Below are 17,483 nucleotides of genomic sequence, written 5' to 3'. Positions count from 1 at the left end.
CGCAAAAACAAGGATGATATATCTAGTACCGTCTAATACACTCAGCAATAACAAAGGGCTGCAATCGATTATACCAACAGAACGAATGAATATATTAATAGCCACAAATAAAAAAATGAAAAAACAGCTAAAAAAAACAGCAAAAAACGCACCAGAAAACCTGTTCGACTCGACGCTCTTACCAAATCAACACTGCAGATGCTCACTGGCCATAAAACTCTCTCCAAGACCACTTCCTAGACCCACGATCTTGGTCTTCAAATCGTTGTTTTCACTATCATTCTTTCTCAGTCTCACTCGGCCGCTGTGCGGATCGGATCATCCACCACGAGCCCCTATCCGGACTCCCTTTGCCGTTTTGTTTGGCATGGCAGTGAAATACTGTTTAGTGAATAACCAATACATAATGCAATGACTTCGACAGTGGATACCTATTGCCATTGCCAGTGCGCCACGCTACCTTCTCTACCCACCTCCCTCAGAACAGCAACATATGCCTGCCTATCATTCGACTTTCCCTGTAGATCCTCACAATGACCGCATGGTAGGAAACTTTGCGCTTCTGCCCTTAAACACCAAGTTCAGAGGACCAGCATACCCTACCAATTCCGACTACGATATTATTGACGAGTGTTTGGACCTGTTCCGCGCTAACTCCTTCTTCAAGAATTTCGAAATCAAATCTCCTGCCGACAGAGTGCTCATCTATGGAATCCTCTTCATTAATGATTGCTTAGCCCATTTAAAAATAACAACTCCCCATAGTGAGGCTGTGAAGGTGTTGACTAACGTGGCCTTAGATAACTTCACCCTACCTGGTACACCCGGTTTTCCTCTGAATAACGTTTATCAAGTGCCAGTACAGGACCATAACTCAATGGACCTGCTAAAGACCTACATCCAACAGTTCCGTCAAGAGTTGTCAGTGAGACTATTGGAAAGAATCTACAAAGACTCCAAAGACCAGCCCTCCAAGTTTTGGCTGGCCTTCACTAGAAGGAGATTCATGAATAAATCGCTATAGGAGTAAAATAAAAAAACCGCACATGCGAATTATCACCTATCTCAATTTGTATAGAAACAATATAATAAATCTATAAACCCCTGTTTAAACAAAAAAGTCAAATTAAAAAATAAAAAAAAACTTAAAGTGAATCACACCATTCAAATGCATTGATAGATTGTATACACGGCTATATACAGGTCTGTATTTCTGGGTTTACTTGCTCGCTTGCTTCTGCTGATTTTTCGTGGCGTTTTGAAACAATTTCAAGGCTTTCCCTTGTAATGCATCCGTAGCTTTCTTTATTTCATTAACATCGATTGACATGTCGTTTTCGTTGGCTTTGAATTTACTTATTGATTGTCTTACAGATTTGATATCCTCCACAACCTTGGGATACTCTTTTTCGTTCGAGATCAGTTGCTCGTATCTTTTGAATAGATTTTCAGTATCGCTTATCATAATGTCAGCCTTGGATATCAGTTCTAGCCTTTGTCTGATTAAATTGTCTTGAGTCCTATTGGCGTTGGCTTCTTCAATCAATTTGGAAATTTCCTGCTCGCTTAGTCCAGAGTTTGGTATCACAGTGATAGATTGTTCTTTACCACTACTTTTCTCGGCAGCAGAAACGTTGATAATACCATCGGCATCAATATCAAATGTAACATATATCTGGGGCATACCCTTGGGTAAAGGCGTAATCCCGGTGAGTTTCAAATCACCAATCAGCTTATTATTACGCACCAGCCCTCTTTCACCTTGGAATACCTTAATATCAACCCCGGTTTGTCCATCAACCCCAGTACTAAAGATCTCGGTCTTTTTCACTGGAACTGTTGTATTTCTAGGTATCAACGGCGAAAAAGCCCCTCCAAACGTTTCAATTCCCAATGTTAATGGTGTCACATCCAAGAGCAAAACGTTTTTGATTTCGCCTGATAAAACACCACCTTGGATAGCTGCACCCAGGGCCACCGTCTCGTCAGGATTAACGCTGGAATTTGGAGATTTACCGAACAACCCTTTAACAACAGATCTGATTTTGGGCATACGCGTCATTCCCCCAACAAGTATCACTTCGTCTATGTTTTCTGGCTCGATGTCGGCATCTTTCAAAGCTTGCTTCACGGGTGGGATGGTCCTATTGATTAGTGACGAAGTCATATTATCTAACTCTTCCTCTGTCATTGATACTTTTAGATGTTTGCTCTTATATACAAACGGAAGTTCTATGACGGTTTCTTTCACATGAGATAAATCAATCTTGGCCCTCTCGGAAACATCTTTCAACCTCTGCATGGTCTCCCTATTCTTTGTAATTTCTTCACGTGTGATTTCAGGATTCTCTTTAACAAAAGTATCTATGATATAGTTAACGATAACATTATCGAAATCTTCTCCGCCCAAATGGGTATCACCATTAGTAGCACGAACTTCAAACACACCATCTTCAATGTCCAAGATCGATATGTCAAATGTCCCGCCACCTAAATCGTAGACCGCAATCAGCCCATTATTTCTCTTATCATCAATCCCGAAACTCAAAGCTGCTGCAGTCGGTTCATTAATAACTCTCAAAACATTCAGCCCAGCCAATTTCCCAGCGTCTTTTGTAGCCTGCCTTTGAGAATCATTAAAGTACGCTGGGACGGTAACAACTGCCATCTTGACCTCTTCCCCCAAGTATTCTTCTGAAACTCGTTTCAAATACTTCAGTAGTATGGATCCTATTTGGCTCGGGGATTGGACAAGGCCATTGGACGTACTCAGGTAGGCTTGGCCGTTGGATTCAGATTTAACAATCTTATACGGCATAACACTTATATCTCGTTGAACTTCCTTGTCATGATATGCACGGCCAATAAGCCTCTTTGTGGCAAAGAAGGTGTTTTCAGCGTTAATTGCGTTTTGTCTTTTGGCTGCCATCCCAACAAGAGTCTTCATTTGATCTCTATTTTGTGGTGAGCTCTTAGTATCAAAGGCAACTATCGATGGTGTAGTTCGTTGCCCTTCATCGTTCTCTATTATAGTGGCTGATTTTTTATCATTTGAATCACGGATATATGCAACAGCACTATTTGTAGTACCCAGATCGATACCGATTACCCTTTTAGCTACTTGAGTGCTCGTTGAGTATAGTAATCGCGACCTAATACACGATTTCAGACAGTTGTATGTGCTAAATTTTAGCATTGTTTAAAGTTCCTTATTTGCCTGACTTTTTCTTTTATACGAAATACGTGTACTGACAACTGATACAATAAATACACGACTGTCTCTCCTTGCTGTGTAAAGTGAGAACAAGTACTTAAGCTTTATGTTCTCCAAAATTGCACTATACAATTAAGGCCGCTCGGGCTGCTGAAAATGATACAAAGTAGTTTGGGAAAGCTAATTGAAATTTAATAAAAAACATACTAAATTTCATTGCAAATTATTTAAGTTCAGTTATTTATCTATAAGATCAAAGAGCCTCTCCTGTGTGTAAGCGCTGAGTTGCATTCTCTGCTTTTCACTGTCGTAGCCTTTGAAAAAGAGCCCCCAGTCAGTTCGTGGAACCACTGGGGAAATGCTCCCCCACAACTTATCACAATCTCCTCGAAAGGGCATCAGCCCCTCTGCTAGGCGGACTCTTATATCACCCAAAATATCTATTGTCGTTATGAACACTTTCCCGTCTACCTTATATTGATTTAAAGCACATAAGGTATCCTGGGTTTCAATATCCTGGAAGAAGTACCCGATTTTATCATCATCATCTAAAAGGACGTAGTCTCTTTTATTGCACCAGCAATCATTCGGTTCTTCAAGGGCATTCTGTCCAATGATAATATTTAAATCGCCGAAATTATTGGCATTCACGTAATTCAATAGGTCTCTTAACATTTGGCCCCGCAAGCTTGTCATTCCAGATTCAAACATAGCATCAAAAAGATCGAATATGAATGCAAAGTACATGGTTACATCCCTTGGAACTTCCACTTTTCCATATGGAAACATATCGCGTAATCCATGCGCTCTATTAGGATAATCTTCAAATGGCCTGGGCTTGCATCGTAGTAATTCACGGAAGAATTCCGTAAGGAGATGTTGTATCGATATTGGTTCTAACAGTGCTGGTAGAGCTGCAGTTTCGAAGTTTGCTGAATTGGGGTAATTACTAGACCAAACGCTTATCAGATCATCCTTATTAAATATATATGGCTGAAAATCTTCATTGACAGTCACGAAAGCTTGACCACCTGGGAAATCTGGTTCGGTGACTACCAAATGATCTCGGGCAAGATACGATTCAACGTTATATCTCTTGGCAATAGTTTGTATCATTGCCAGAATAATAGTTTTATAGCCTCGACTTTCTCGGGAGTATACTCTTAGTAACATGAAGTCTTCTCTATGCAGCTCTCTTTCCCCATCTCTATCGCCCATTTGATCTTCTATATCACTGAGTTGTGAAAAACAGTCGAGATAATCCGTACTCATTGAAATCAACTTTGAAACTCTGTCTACAGGGCGTAATTCCAAGAACTTTTCAATTTTTTTATACCTGTGAAGCAAACTGGAACATATGCCATTCAAGACAAACTCTCTGGAATCCAATAAATCATAAAAAGAAGTATCAATGGCGGATAGTCTTAAGTATATCATTTCCGCATCTCTTGAAGCCATTGTGTTTAAGTCTTTCAGTTCTGTGGCATTCATTGGATAAAATAAAGGGAATACATACTTATGCCTTATATTCTTCAACAGATAATTGGCATATGTAAGTAAATCAAGCCGCCTTTTATCAGGGATATAACCTTGTTTAATGATCCTGTGAAGGAACGTGGCCAATTTGTGATGCTCAAATTGAAGGATATGAAAGTATTTTTCTCTGAAAGCTTGAGGCTGCGTCTCCATGGTTAATTCCCACAATAAAGAAAAGATTTTGTTTTCCCACTTTGCTCTTTGTAAATAGTAAGAATGCCACTGACACACTGGTATTGGATCGTAATCATTATCGGCTAAAATATCCAAGTTCTCCTGAATAATCCATCGATCGTAGCACCGTTTTTTCCAAATTTCATCCGCAACTATTGTCAAATACAGCCTCCTGTTAGTTAAGCATAGGCTGTGCAAATCAGATGTCTGCAGTAACCTCGAAATGAGCAGCCATATTTCTGGAGGTAAATGATCTATTGTTAAGGTAGAACCAACCATATAGAGGCTTCTCCTCTTTGTCATGTATGTGTGGTCTTACCAGTGCATAAAGTTGAAAGAACCGCCCTAAACTTTCTTCAACTTGTGTACATATTCCCAATTTTCACTTATTTCGAAAGTGCGATACTTTTAGCTATAGCGCAAAAAGAAGTATTCTAGCTCACCAAAAACAGAAAACACTTGCAAACTCGAAAGAGTCGAATATAAAGAATTAATATTATATATGTACCATTATTAAAATTACTTAATAAACAAAACCCAAGATTTTACCAGAAACGTGCTTTCTTCTAGCTTCTTCATGGTCCATAATACCGGCAGAGGTAGTCAAAATAACATAACCGAACTGTCTGGCTGGCAACAAGTTGGCGGTCCATTTTTCGACGTCSCCAATCTTGACATTGAATCTTGGAGAAATGACACCACATTTGTTTAATCTACCGTTCAATTGAACGACGATTTTACCAGATCTGTGGTCGTCAATGTATTCGAATTCACCAATGTAACCTAAATAGATGAGGGAGGGGGAGAATAACTGTTAGTAATGGGGCACTTTCCATGGAGTTAGTTTATTTCAATTCTTTGCTTACTTCAAAAATACAAGAGGAAGAAAAAATGTTGTTCAAGACGTGAAAGAAAACATATTGCTTTTGTGAAAATTTAAGAATAAAATTTTGAGGAAAAGTAAACGGTAATGAATATTGAACTTACACTTCAAGTGTAATTCATGACCGTGTAAGATGCGATTCCACATGGTATTGTATTTCCCGGACACTTAAAAAACAGTATGGGACTGAGTACAAAGAACACCTGAGGAGTCTTTGCCCAGTATAAATTAGTATACTGTCCGATCACACCATCTAGTTATCAGTCCGGAATAAAACACAATAGCAACAGTTTTTCCTTCGTTAGTCTTGAGCAGCGTGGGAATATATTCTCCTTAGCTGTGATTGGAAATAAGCAATAAATCGGTGATTGTTGGAATTAGTAAAACATACCATGCTTTTGCATAACTTGCAAGAACTTGATGATAACCTTGGAAGAAGGTCTCAACAAAACTTGACGCTTACCAGTCTTTTCGGCGTTGTTAATGGCATTTAAAGCGTCGGCTAAAACAGAAGAACGGGTCATTTTTTATCTTGCTATAATATTACCATTAAACGTTAGTACACTGATTTTTCTTCTTCCCATCTGAAAATCAGAAAAAAACACCAGGCGATAATACCTGTTGATCATTCATCAACTGAAATAGTTTCGAAAACAGTACAAAATTGTAAGTATCCCCAAATTAAGGTGATGAATCCAGGGAGTTACAATCCTACGCACGTCTTTATCTTAAACTGAGTTGGCCCCTCATGACAGCGAACCGAAATGCGGAGGTCAACTTTTAGAAGAAAAGAAGGCGGTTACAATTGCATAAAATGGTATCAAAGACTAGAACCCTTGTAACGATATCCAAGTTCAACCGAACTTATGAATAATTACTTCTAAGCAAACTTTCTGCACCCCACACAAAAAACACCTCATTTAAAAGGAGAATGTTTTAAAGGGTAACTTTACTTTAGGGTCTAGTTACTTTGATTCTTTAGCAATCCCTGTTAACCTGTCTAGTGCAATGTTAAAACAAAAGACAAACAACTAGCAGCCGACGAAGAGGCATACGCTCACCCAATAGTTTTACTCCAATCATCAGCAGAAACGATACCTTATCCTATCCACATACTTATTATTAGTATGATATTGTTGAAATTTTGTTTGTCTAATAGTTAATGGGAAGGGAATATTTAAATAGAAACAAATCATTGGAAAGAAAAATATGAGCATATTTATCCATTCCAATGCTGAAAATTATTCGAATAGAGATGAAAAAAAATCTTTGAAAAAAAAAGTTGCGTCTGTCATCTTAGACGACTGGAAACCTTTTTAGTTAGGGTTTGTGAATGTCAGGAACATGTAACTCATACAGGACTACGGTATGGTTACGAGTCAGGTGTTAACGTAATCGCGCATGTATTGGTACTTGAATGACTCAAAGTACATCTGGATAATGTTGTTCAGATCAACGTTTCCATTGAAAACAATAAAGCTTTTACAGAAATCAATGAGGTTACTGTGGTCAAACCTCAAAATCCATTAAGGCCCGATATGCCATAAGAAGAGACGAGCCTAGACGTAAATCGTGGATGTGTTTAGATGTGTCGAACACCGCATCAACAAGGAGTACTAGAAATCACGGAAGTGGTAAAAATTTCCTATCCGAACCACACCATTCCAATTAAAGGAGAAAGAAGATCGCTTTACAAATTGGATATTATTATTGCCTTGTACTTTTTTTACAGTATGTTGGTCCAAGTAGGTGGGTCTGAATAACTACACTAACGCATACGTATCCAACATGAAGGAAGACTCGAAATGAAGGGGACAATCAGGTTATTACTTCAACCATTGCTAACGCCGGTGCGATTATTTTATCTACTTATTGCCAAGATTTGCGTTCATATACTGTCGTCTGTAATGGCTCTAGGTTGGAAATGACTTATAGAATTGCGTGTTATAGGCCAAATACATACGCTGAATAGAGAGATCATGAATTTATTCTGAGTGCCTTCAGTGCTGCTTGGACAGGTCGTAGCTTCTCCCTTTAGCCTGCTGTTAAATGTTTCAAAATGCCGTAAGACAAGATAGGTAACAAAAAAGGCAAATAGTAGAGGAAGTCTTTGTAAATATATAATTGCTAGTAGTTTTTAAAGCATTGGATTTATATTGTGTTTTACCTGGTTCAAATGAGAACGAAGAACAAATCCTGTAGTAAAAAGAAAAAAGTGCAGGAATCTAATAAGAGATAAAGAGAAGGCTTTTTCTTAAGTATTTAAGGTATTTTATGACATTTTCTTTTCATTAGTCAGCTCTTTCACTGGCGGTAGATGACTTGTTTTCATCTTGCTTTTGATGAACTATTTCAAACTCGATGGTGTTTTCAGAGCTAGTTTTGGCTAATTCAGGTGTTTCGTCGCCGGATCCGTCAGGTCTGAATTCATGGCCAGTAGTGTATCCTTTGCCTAATGTGTAAGCAGTGATTTCTTCTTCAGAGATTTCGCTGAATGGGACCAAGCCCTTCTTTCTTGCTTCTTCGTCAGTAAATGCACCATAATAATCCTTGTCATCATGTCTGACAACGATTTTCATAGGGAACACTAGACATAGCCCCCAATAGACAAAGAACGAGATCAAAAATGAGAAGAATGAATCACCGTAGTAGAAGTTTACAATACCGGCGTTGTGGAAATAATTGTTATTGACTTGCCAGGCAATGCCTGGTAAACCGGGAGTCATGCCACAAACCCAGGCGATGATGGCTCTCCAATTAACACCCTTGCTGAAATAGTATTCACCCTTAAGAATAAAGGCATTGGTGACGGAGTATTGTCTCTTTCTGATCAAGAAGTTATCGCAGACCATGACAGAGATGATAGGAGTCATAACGACACCGAAAGAACTAATGACAGTCAAGAAAGTAGACGAAGAGTTGTAGAAGTTCCAGGGCAAACAAGCCCAGGAGAGACATGCAGTTAGAATAGCACCTCTCTTAATATCGAAGTACTTGGGCAACAAACCAGCCAAATCCATACCACTAGCAAACCCACAGTTGGAGATGTTGTAGCCAATTTGGGTCATGGCGAAGGAAACACCACAGAAGAAGGCACCAGCACGGGCACCTGCAGAATAGTTGTCCTTTAACCAGTAGTCGAAAATCTCCATAGGCATCCATATTTGTTTCCCATATAGCTTTTCGGTAGTGGAAGAACCAATGAGACCAAATACTGGAACCAAAGTGCTCGGGATCATTAGAGCACAGATGGTACCGAGCCAGATGGCAGTTTGGGAAGAACCAAACCTCGAGTAGTCACTCTGGTTGGTGGAGCCTGGAGAGACGGCACCAAACCAGTATGAGATCATGTAGACCCAAGCCCAAGCCTTTTTAGAACCAGTGAGGGTTGACTTCGTAGAGGCGAACGAGTCACCAACACCGCCAGCTTGGTGGGTCAAATAGATCACAATACCCAGCATGGAGAAGAAGGTGGCCACACATGACCAGATCAACATATAGTTCATGCGGTAGGGCTTCATTAGGTAGCAGAAGGCAGTGAGGACGTGGAAAATAATGAACCCGATCAACTCCTTAGTAGTCATGGCGACACTTGGGGACAAAGTGTTACGTAAATGCAAATAGTGATGAGACCAGGAATCTAAGATCATGTTGATACAAAGACCACCCAACCAAGCGTTGGAACCATAGTTGACAATACTCATCAAAACTCTGATGATAATACCGAAAGCGGAACCATTGATACCGAAGACAAATCTCTGAGCCAACGTGTAACCAACCTTCCAGTCGTAACCAGGACTTGAATTGGCCAGGGTGAATACGATAGTCAACACATCACCGATAATAAACGTACCAATAGTCTCTGGATAACTCAGCCCAGAGGTCAATGCAGACGAGGCACAAAGCCAAGTACCCACAGAGAAGGACATAACCCCCCAGTATGCGAAATTGGACCAGAACCCCCATGTTTGGTGTTCCGCCTTAATTGGCTGCAAATCTGGGTTCTTCAAAAAACTGATGGAGTTTCTATTTTCAACAGGGATTTCCAGAAATTTCAAAAACTTCGAGACCTTAGCACCGAAACTCATGATTATTTTTGTTAATTTTAGAAAAATAAATTATATTATCCCAATTATTTGATAAATCTTCTTTAATAAATATTGATGTATGTGTAGTATGCAATGAATTGAGAGTCCTTTGTTTTGGTAGCTTATGCTACCTATAAAAGAGCCAGCATCAAGTCTGGAAATCAAAAAGAGGAAGAGAGAAGAATACGTCCTCGACACTTTGAGAGATTATTGCCTGAATATATATACCAAACTAAAAAAAAAAAGCGACAAAACAATAGCGTCGGCAAATTTTCGCTTTTTTCTTTTCTTCCACCTGACAACCCAAATAAGTTTTATTAGCGGATTAGCAACCTTGATGGGTGACTCCCGCCCCTCCCCCGTCTTTCATATAAAGCAAGAATGCAACCTACAGGAAAACGCAATTTGCAGCCAAGTGTCCTGTCGGCGGCGGAAACATCCCGTGTAAGTATTGCCCGTCAGTTCTCTTGAGCTATCATAGGTATTTCTCACCACGTATTTCAGTGTTGCTGCGTCACCATGTCTATGGTCGTTCATAAGCGATTTCTTAAGATTCGATCTTTAGATAAAAGCCGTCACGTGAATCGCCATGTATTCACTCTCACAGTCTACTTGGGCTTAAACCCCCCACTTGGGCATGGCCTACTGTTCAGTCGCCTCAAGCCTACTGTTCAGTCACTTACTGTTCAGTCGCCTCGTTTCATTGCCGGTTACACGGCAAATTTGTTATTTGGTGTCATTTATGGTTTACCGACATTTTTTTTTTGTTTTTTTACAAGAGGAACGAAAAGAAGCACGCTCAAGAAAATGGTGTCTGTCATTTTGCGTGACAGTAGTAAAGGCGAAGAACTTCCCGGATTTGTGAGAAACAACATGGCATTGTACACACAGATGATATTGCTATTTAAAGCGAGAGGAAGAAGAATATCTATAAAATTCTTGAGCGTTTCTAGTTAAATGTGAAGAGACCATTCATCAAGTCCCCCTATGGTTTACACATAGACAAAATAGTAGAGAAAGTTTTTGGATATGATAAAATTGGTGCTTTGTTTTTCAAATTGTTTTCATTTATAAATCTATATGGTCGTTTGAATGAGAAGAAAGCTAATACTGAATAAAAAAGAAAACGAAGAAAATATCTTGTAGCAAAAAGAAAAAAAGTGCAGGAATCTACCAAGAGATGAAGAGAAGAATTTTCTTTAGTGTTCAAGTGTTTTATGATGTTTTCTTTTCATTAGTCAGCTCTTTCACTGACGGCGGAAGAGTTATTTTCGTTTTGCTGTTAATGGACTATTTCAAACTCGTTGATGTTCGAGTTAGTTTTGATCATTTCAAGTGTTTCATCGCCGGATCCGTCAGGTCTGAATTCATGGCCAGTGGTGTATCTTTTGCCTAATGTGTAAGCAGTGATTTCTTCTTCAGAGATTTCGCTGAATGGGACCAAGCCCTTCTTTTTTGCTATTTCATCGGTGAATGCACCGTAATAATCCTTGTCGTCGTGTCTGACATTGATCTTGATAGGGAAGATTAGACACAGCCCTCAGTAAACAAAGAAAGAGATCAACTCCTTAGTAGTCATGGCGACACTGGGGAACAAAGTGTTACGTAAATGCAAATAGTGATGAGACCAGGAATCTGAGATCATGTTGATACAAAGACCACCCAACCAAGCGTTGGAACCATAGTTGATGATAATACTGAAAGCGCAACCATTGATACCGAAGACAAATCTTTGAGCCAACGTGTAACCAACCTTCCAGTCGTAACCAGGACATGAGTAGGCTAGGGTGGATACGATAGTCAACACATCACCGATAATAAACGTACCGATAGTCTCTGAATAACTCAGTCCCTCGGACAGTGCACACGAGGCACTAATCCAGGCTCCCACAGAGAAGGACATAACCCTCGAATATGCAAAATTGGACCAAAACCCCTGTGTTTGTTTTTCTGCCTTAATAGGCTGCAAATCAGGGTTCTTCAAAAAGCAGATAGATTCTCTATCTTTGACAGGGATTTCTATTAATCTCATAAACTTCGAGATCTTAGCACCGAAACCCACAATCGATATGTTGAGTGTGATTGGTCTAGAGTCTTTCGTGTAGATGTTCTATCTATAAAGAAACCAACATTAAATCTGGAAAAGGGAAATGGTGAAAAAGGAGAATCTGTCCTCGATGGCTTGGGAGATTATAGCCTGTACCTATATACAAATTGAGAAGAAACTACAATACAATAGCGTTCACAAATTTTTGCTTTTTCTTTTCTTTCCCTTTCCATCTGACAATCCAAATAAGCTTTATTAGCTGGCTAGCGATCCCGATGAATGAATCCCCCCGCCCTCCATACAAACAAATAACGTAACCTGCAGAAAAATGCAACTTGTCCATCGGTTCTCTTGAGATTTTATATGCACTCTTCACCCACGTAAGTGGTTGCAGCATCACCATGTCTATGGTCGTTTACAAACGACTTCTTAAGATCTGATCTTCAGATAAAAGCCGTTACGTTGAATCGCCATGTATTTGTTTTCCTAGTCCACTTACGCTTGTATCCGCACTTGGGCATGGCTTACTATTCAACCGCTTTCTTTCAAGACCGGTTACACGCTATTTGGTGTCATTTATGGTTTACCGACATTTTTTTTTTTCTAGCAGAGGGATGAAAAGAAGCACGCTCAAGAAGATGGTGTCATCTTATATGATGGTAATGAAAGCGAAGAACTTTCTCGATCTTTGAGGAACGACATGGCATTGCGCACACGGATAATATTGCTATTTAAAGTGAGAGGAAGAAGAATATTTATAAAGTTCTTGAGCGTTTCTAGATGAATGTGAAGAGACCATTCATTTAGTCCCTCACCGTTTACACATGGTATGTATATAACTAAAGCTATTCAAGGCAGAAGTCCAATTTTAGTCAACTCTTCCTTTAGCGTACCTTTGTTTTCAAATCTGTGCAATTGGCTCTCGGTTCCCCAAAACTTCCCATTGACAACAATGGTTGGTAAGTTTCTACTACCGACAACTTTTTGAAATGCAACCCTCCATTTTTCTTGTTCGGTTCTTGGCAGAGAACCGATGTCAAAAACAAACACTTCGTCCTTTACGTTGAACCTGTCCCAAACAGAGTTTGCGTATACGCAGTCAGGACACCAGCTTGCGGATAATTGGAAGTATGGGTGAGCTTTGATCATCTCTTCAGCCTTAGTAACAAAAGCGGACATTATTTGACGTAGTGCTTATTTTATATGGGTATGCAATAACGACTATGCTATTTCTTTACTTTTGGCTAATTCGGAAATATCGACGCTCTTAGTTCTTACGCCTATCTTGGCAGCAAATATATATGTAAAGTTTTTAAAAACTGTGGCATCATGACTTTTGATTCATCACTTAGCCAAATTTCTCGCGGGAAACAAAAAAGCAACATATTGCATAACTCTAAAGTTACAAAGCTAATATACAAAACACTAGAACTAAACTAGATTAGACTACCTGCAAAAAAAATGACGAGATGGACCCAGCTAGTCCCTGATCAAAAACAATGCCTTACAAAATAGGCAAATACAAATTTTTCCAATTATTTGGAAGCTTTTTTGCCCTTTTCCAGTTCTTTTCTAGTACCCCTCAACAGCTCCAAGTGGCCGACTTTACTTGCAACCAATCTTTCGGTAGTTTCCGTAAGAGAGGAGCTCTTTCTTAATTTCTTCATATATTGTAATGATTTCTTTTTAGATTTCAATTGCAACGGAGCAGCTTTCCTTAAGTTTTTCTGCTTCTTTGTAACCCTACGTGGGTCTTTGACTTTCTTAGTGACTTTAAGCGGCTTTTGGGGCATCTTCGTGGGTCGTGTACGTTTCGGATAATTACTATTTGTACAGTTCATGCAGAAGCAGGTCTCTACCTCATCGTTAGTTTTGATGCATGCTACTATTTTCACTTGACCTTGAAAATTCGATATCTTCGTTTATAGTGATGTGTTTTATCAATTCCATAGAAGTGAATCAGAAATAGCCTTCAAAGAGAACTGTAATGCTAAAAGTTCGCGTTGCAACCTTACAGAAGAACACCGTTTCATCTCTGAGTTCAACTTTTCATTTATAAATCAGTACCTGTTGTTTTTTTCTACTTTGTTTTTCTCAAATAAGCAGGTTGATTGATGACACAGTATAATTTCATTATTGATGCCTCGGCTTTTGAAAAGGGTTTAGGTAACATTAAAAGGTGGTGTTCTGACTGCACGGAGACGGTAACTTTGAATTTCTATATTCCAACTTTCACATTAAATGAATTGGATTTTCTTCAACAGAGACGTAAGAGTTTTGCGGCTCGCGAATCCTTGAAGTTCATTGACAGGTTAGACGATCCTAGCTTTACTAACTTGAAAGTTTTCATTGAGTTTCCCGAAGTTTTAGATATTATATTATGGTCTGATGTTATGGAACATAACAACAATGCTGGCAAGGTAAATATTGCGAAGCTGCCTAAAAGATTGAAGAATTTACTGAAAAGTTGCATCTATAAATGCTATTTAGACGGGAATGAGGGGTTGCATTGGTTTCTAATAAGCGAAGATTCTCAAATTCGTGATATGGCTGTACAATGCAACATTCCCTCTTGTTCAATTGTTGATGTGGATTCGATCTTATCTAAGGACATGAACGACAAATCATTTAGAGAGAGTGAAAAATTCAATAATATGATGCTTAAAAATGGCACTAAGGAAGAAAGCGAAAACGGCAGAGAAACCATCAAAACTAATTTCGATAAGACAGTATATGCTTCGAGAGGTACGGGTGAACTGTGGTCTCCATGATCGAGCATTTTCATTAATTTCAGTATCTCTCTGATAAATTCAAAACCTTACTGAGGTGGATAGAATATCCTTATTATAAATGAAGCGTTATACAGTCTCTCCCTTCTTTCAACTCCAACAACCTCCTTTTTTTTTTCGAAACAGGCACTGGAAAGATATCAATAGTTTCATATGAGACCGTGTGGAAAGCTTCCGTTATCGTTCTGCTTTTCTTATTGGTACAATAGTACTTCTTTCACTAGAAGTGTTTTGCTTAATTCCGTTGTCTAAAGTACGAACACTGAATACGGTGGTTACTCTGATATTTTCATAATTATCCTCAACTAGTGCTTAGCCAGCATATATAAAAAGAAAGAATAAATAGCGGATATTCTTAAATGAACGTAACTAAATTGAATCTATATATTTATTTTTTTAACGAAAATTCGAATAGAGCATTCAAGTAACAAAAAAAAAATGGAAACAAATAAAGCTCTTTCTCAAATTATATGCGCATCCAGCCATGGATGTTGTAGTAATTCAAGAGCTGTGGGTCTGTATTGGTAATCCAATTCAAACGCTTTTCTCAAGAAATTTTTTCCTTCTTGTGTAGCCCAAGAGGGTATTTCAGGCGTTGTGTTAGTGCCAATTTTAAAAATAGCCTGCATTTGTGAAAAATCTGGGAACGGGTGCTTACCAGTAAACATTTCAATAACAACACAACCAGTGGACCATATATCTGCTTTAGCAGTAGTGGCGGATTGTTTGACGACTTCTGGTGACATCCAAAAAACTGAGCCCTGCAAAGAAGCTCTTTTGTTTTGTTTCTTATTCAAAGGTGACAATTTTTTGGAAATACCGAAATCGGTGATCTTCACGCAACCTTTGATATCAATCAAGATATTTGCACCTTTAATATCTCGGTGGATAATGTTTTTTTTATGTAAATATGCAACCCCAATCAGTATTTGCCTCGTAAAATTAGTGATTAACGATTCTTCAAATGGGCCATAGTTGTTTAACATGGATGAAACCGAACCTCCAGGAACGTATTCGAGAAAAATATTTAAATTTCCGCCTTCCTGAGAAGCACCGTAATAGGTCACAATGTTTTCATGATGCAGTTCCTTTAACAAATTCATTTCATGCTGCAAAGCATCAACCATCTTTTTATGAATATTTTGATTAGTTTTTGGATGATTTACTGCACCGACATCCTCTGATTTCTCCTGCTGCTGATTTTGTAACCGTGACTGATGTTGCTCCTCCTGAACGTTATCCTCATCTGTCTTGGTTTGCTTGTTGTTGTTGTTGTTGTTGTTGTTGTTATTGTTGTTATTATCTGTGGCTGCACCCATATTGTTGTTTTTAATCTCCACTTGTTTCACTGCCATTAGTTCACCTGTGTGAGCATTCATACCCAAATAAACACTCCCAAAACTGCCTGACCCAATGCAAGCACCCTTCAACCAGTTCTTGGGTGTAGCAATTTTTGTTGGTAACGAAACGATTTCGCTGTCTTCTCCAAGGAAATCATAATCTTCTTCTCCATCAGATTCAACACTTAGCAGTTCTAATTGATCAGATATGACATCTTTACTGTCAGCGCTTTTATGTGTAAGCTTCGGAATTTTGGTTGTGTCGAGCTTATTATTTATTCTAGTTTGGTCCAAACCCTGCAATAGTGCCATATCCACGGCATTCGAGTGCTTTAACAAGATATCCCCAACATTGTTTGATTCGGCGCTCAAAGGTCTGTTTTGATTGATGCTTAGCATAGCTGAATGACGAAACGATTCTCTCATTGTTTTTTGCAATCGTTTCATGTCTGTATGAGGGAAGTACCCCGCTAAGTTGGTTGAGATTAACTCGCTAGGGGGTCTTTGATTAAAAACTTGCCTAATTCTGTCTTTTTCGGTATTGTCAATCTTGAGTTTTCCTTCTGAATTGGTATTAGAAATTGTCCTGTTTTGAGAGAGTAAGTTCGACGAAGATGACCCTACTTGGTTTAATGCACTCAATGTTCTCAGATATAATTTCTTGGATGTGGATATGGCCTTGTCACTTGGAGTCTGATCTTTAGAAACGAAAATTAGTCTATTTTTCTCAACTCGATCATTGGCATGGCATATGGTTACTAATTCTACGTCGTACAGCAGATGTAGCACGTTCTTGGCGTAATCCAGTACAAACACATCGTAATCCTGAACCAATTTAGTGAGTTCTCCATTAGAATTCGTGGCTAATAGTTCATGCGGCAATCTCCTGATCAATCTCTTCTTAATAGAGTCAGCATTAAAACAACCGTTAACATTCACTTTTTTAGCAGAGCCATCGTTTAAAATGAATATAACACAGTGTTTTTCAGGAGCCAAGTCCGAGTTCATAGTCAATGTGGAAGTAGATAGGGAACTTACCTTTTCCATGAGGTTTTTCAATTCTTTTACTTGTTCAATGCGTTTGCTTCTCTGAAATGATTTAGCCTTTCTTAGTATCCTGAGTCTGTCTCCTAATTTGTTGACCCCTAGAGCGGTGAGAATATCCTTGTCCAAATACTTGATTTCTTCTTCTGTGACAACACTACATTGGATAAATTTATTCAAGTATTTCTCACAGCCAATTTCTACCAAAAATGACTCTACAAAGGGTAGATCCTTTGCCTTTTCATCATTAACTAGTAGATCAGTGCCTCCTATATTTTGCATAAGGTATCCTTCACTCATTGCTGGTTTTATCACACTAGCTCTATTTAGCTTATCTCTGTCTCTCAAATGATATAAATAGTCATATC

The 17,483-nt window shown here is 38.8% G+C and overlaps 9 protein-coding genes across 9 annotated transcripts; 2 read left to right on the top strand and 7 right to left on the bottom strand.

Annotated features, from left to right (window-relative positions):
• Positions 1 to 493: 493 nt before the first annotated feature.
• On the top strand, positions 494 to 1,444 carry ARC18 (Arc18p; the record flags this gene model as incomplete). The annotated part of the gene is made up of 2 exons (XM_018366921.1): positions 494 to 921; positions 1,375 to 1,444. 2 exons carry the CDS (start codon positions 494 to 496, stop codon positions 1,442 to 1,444), a joined length of 498 nt encoding a protein of 165 aa, XP_018220760.1.
• On the bottom strand, positions 1,220 to 3,196 carry SSQ1 (Hsp70 family ATPase SSQ1; the record flags this gene model as incomplete). The annotated part of the gene is made up of 1 exon (XM_018366920.1): positions 1,220 to 3,196. One exon carries the CDS (start codon positions 3,194 to 3,196, stop codon positions 1,220 to 1,222), a length of 1,977 nt encoding a protein of 658 aa, XP_018220759.1.
• Positions 3,197 to 3,451: 255 nt separating this feature from the next.
• Positions 3,452 to 5,227, bottom strand: MDM30 (SCF ubiquitin ligase complex subunit MDM30; the record flags this gene model as incomplete). The annotated part of the gene is made up of 1 exon (XM_018366919.1): positions 3,452 to 5,227. The coding sequence occupies one exon, from the start codon at positions 5,225 to 5,227 to the stop codon at positions 3,452 to 3,454; it is 1,776 nt and encodes a 591-aa protein (XP_018220758.1).
• A 2,871-nt stretch (positions 5,228 to 8,098) lies between these two features.
• On the bottom strand, positions 8,099 to 9,895 carry DI49_3867 (nucleobase cation symporter-1 family protein; the record flags this gene model as incomplete). The annotated part of the gene is made up of 1 exon (XM_018366918.1): positions 8,099 to 9,895. One exon carries the CDS (start codon positions 9,893 to 9,895, stop codon positions 8,099 to 8,101), a length of 1,797 nt encoding a protein of 598 aa, XP_018220757.1.
• A 1,540-nt stretch (positions 9,896 to 11,435) lies between these two features.
• DI49_3866 (uncharacterized protein) lies at positions 11,436 to 11,927 on the bottom strand (the record flags this gene model as incomplete). The annotated part of the gene is made up of 1 exon (XM_018366917.1): positions 11,436 to 11,927. One exon carries the CDS (start codon positions 11,925 to 11,927, stop codon positions 11,436 to 11,438), a length of 492 nt encoding a protein of 163 aa, XP_018220756.1.
• Positions 11,928 to 12,791: 864 nt separating this feature from the next.
• On the bottom strand, positions 12,792 to 13,121 carry GRX8 (glutathione-disulfide reductase GRX8; the record flags this gene model as incomplete). Its single annotated transcript, XM_018366916.1, has 1 exon — positions 12,792 to 13,121. One exon carries the CDS (start codon positions 13,119 to 13,121, stop codon positions 12,792 to 12,794), a length of 330 nt encoding a protein of 109 aa, XP_018220755.1.
• Positions 13,122 to 13,477: 356 nt separating this feature from the next.
• On the bottom strand, positions 13,478 to 13,783 carry DI49_3864 (uncharacterized protein; the record flags this gene model as incomplete). Its single annotated transcript, XM_018366915.1, has 1 exon — positions 13,478 to 13,783. The coding sequence occupies one exon, from the start codon at positions 13,781 to 13,783 to the stop codon at positions 13,478 to 13,480; it is 306 nt and encodes a 101-aa protein (XP_018220754.1).
• A 273-nt stretch (positions 13,784 to 14,056) lies between these two features.
• NMD4 (Nmd4p) lies at positions 14,057 to 14,713 on the top strand (the record flags this gene model as incomplete). Its single annotated transcript, XM_018366914.1, has 1 exon — positions 14,057 to 14,713. One exon carries the CDS (start codon positions 14,057 to 14,059, stop codon positions 14,711 to 14,713), a length of 657 nt encoding a protein of 218 aa, XP_018220753.1.
• Positions 14,714 to 15,192: 479 nt separating this feature from the next.
• Positions 15,193 to 17,415, bottom strand: STE11 (mitogen-activated protein kinase kinase kinase STE11; the record flags this gene model as incomplete). The annotated part of the gene is made up of 1 exon (XM_018366913.1): positions 15,193 to 17,415. The coding sequence occupies one exon, from the start codon at positions 17,413 to 17,415 to the stop codon at positions 15,193 to 15,195; it is 2,223 nt and encodes a 740-aa protein (XP_018220752.1).
• Positions 17,416 to 17,483: the final 68 nt, after the last annotated feature.

Source organism: Saccharomyces eubayanus, chromosome XII (assembly GCF_001298625.1).
Source record: "Saccharomyces eubayanus strain FM1318 chromosome XII, whole genome shotgun sequence".
In the NCBI taxonomy this organism is placed as follows: Eukaryota; Fungi; Ascomycota; class Saccharomycetes; order Saccharomycetales; family Saccharomycetaceae; genus Saccharomyces; species Saccharomyces eubayanus.
The sequence above is the reverse complement of the archived record's forward strand: the minus strand, read 5'-3'. Positions and strand labels throughout refer to the sequence as shown.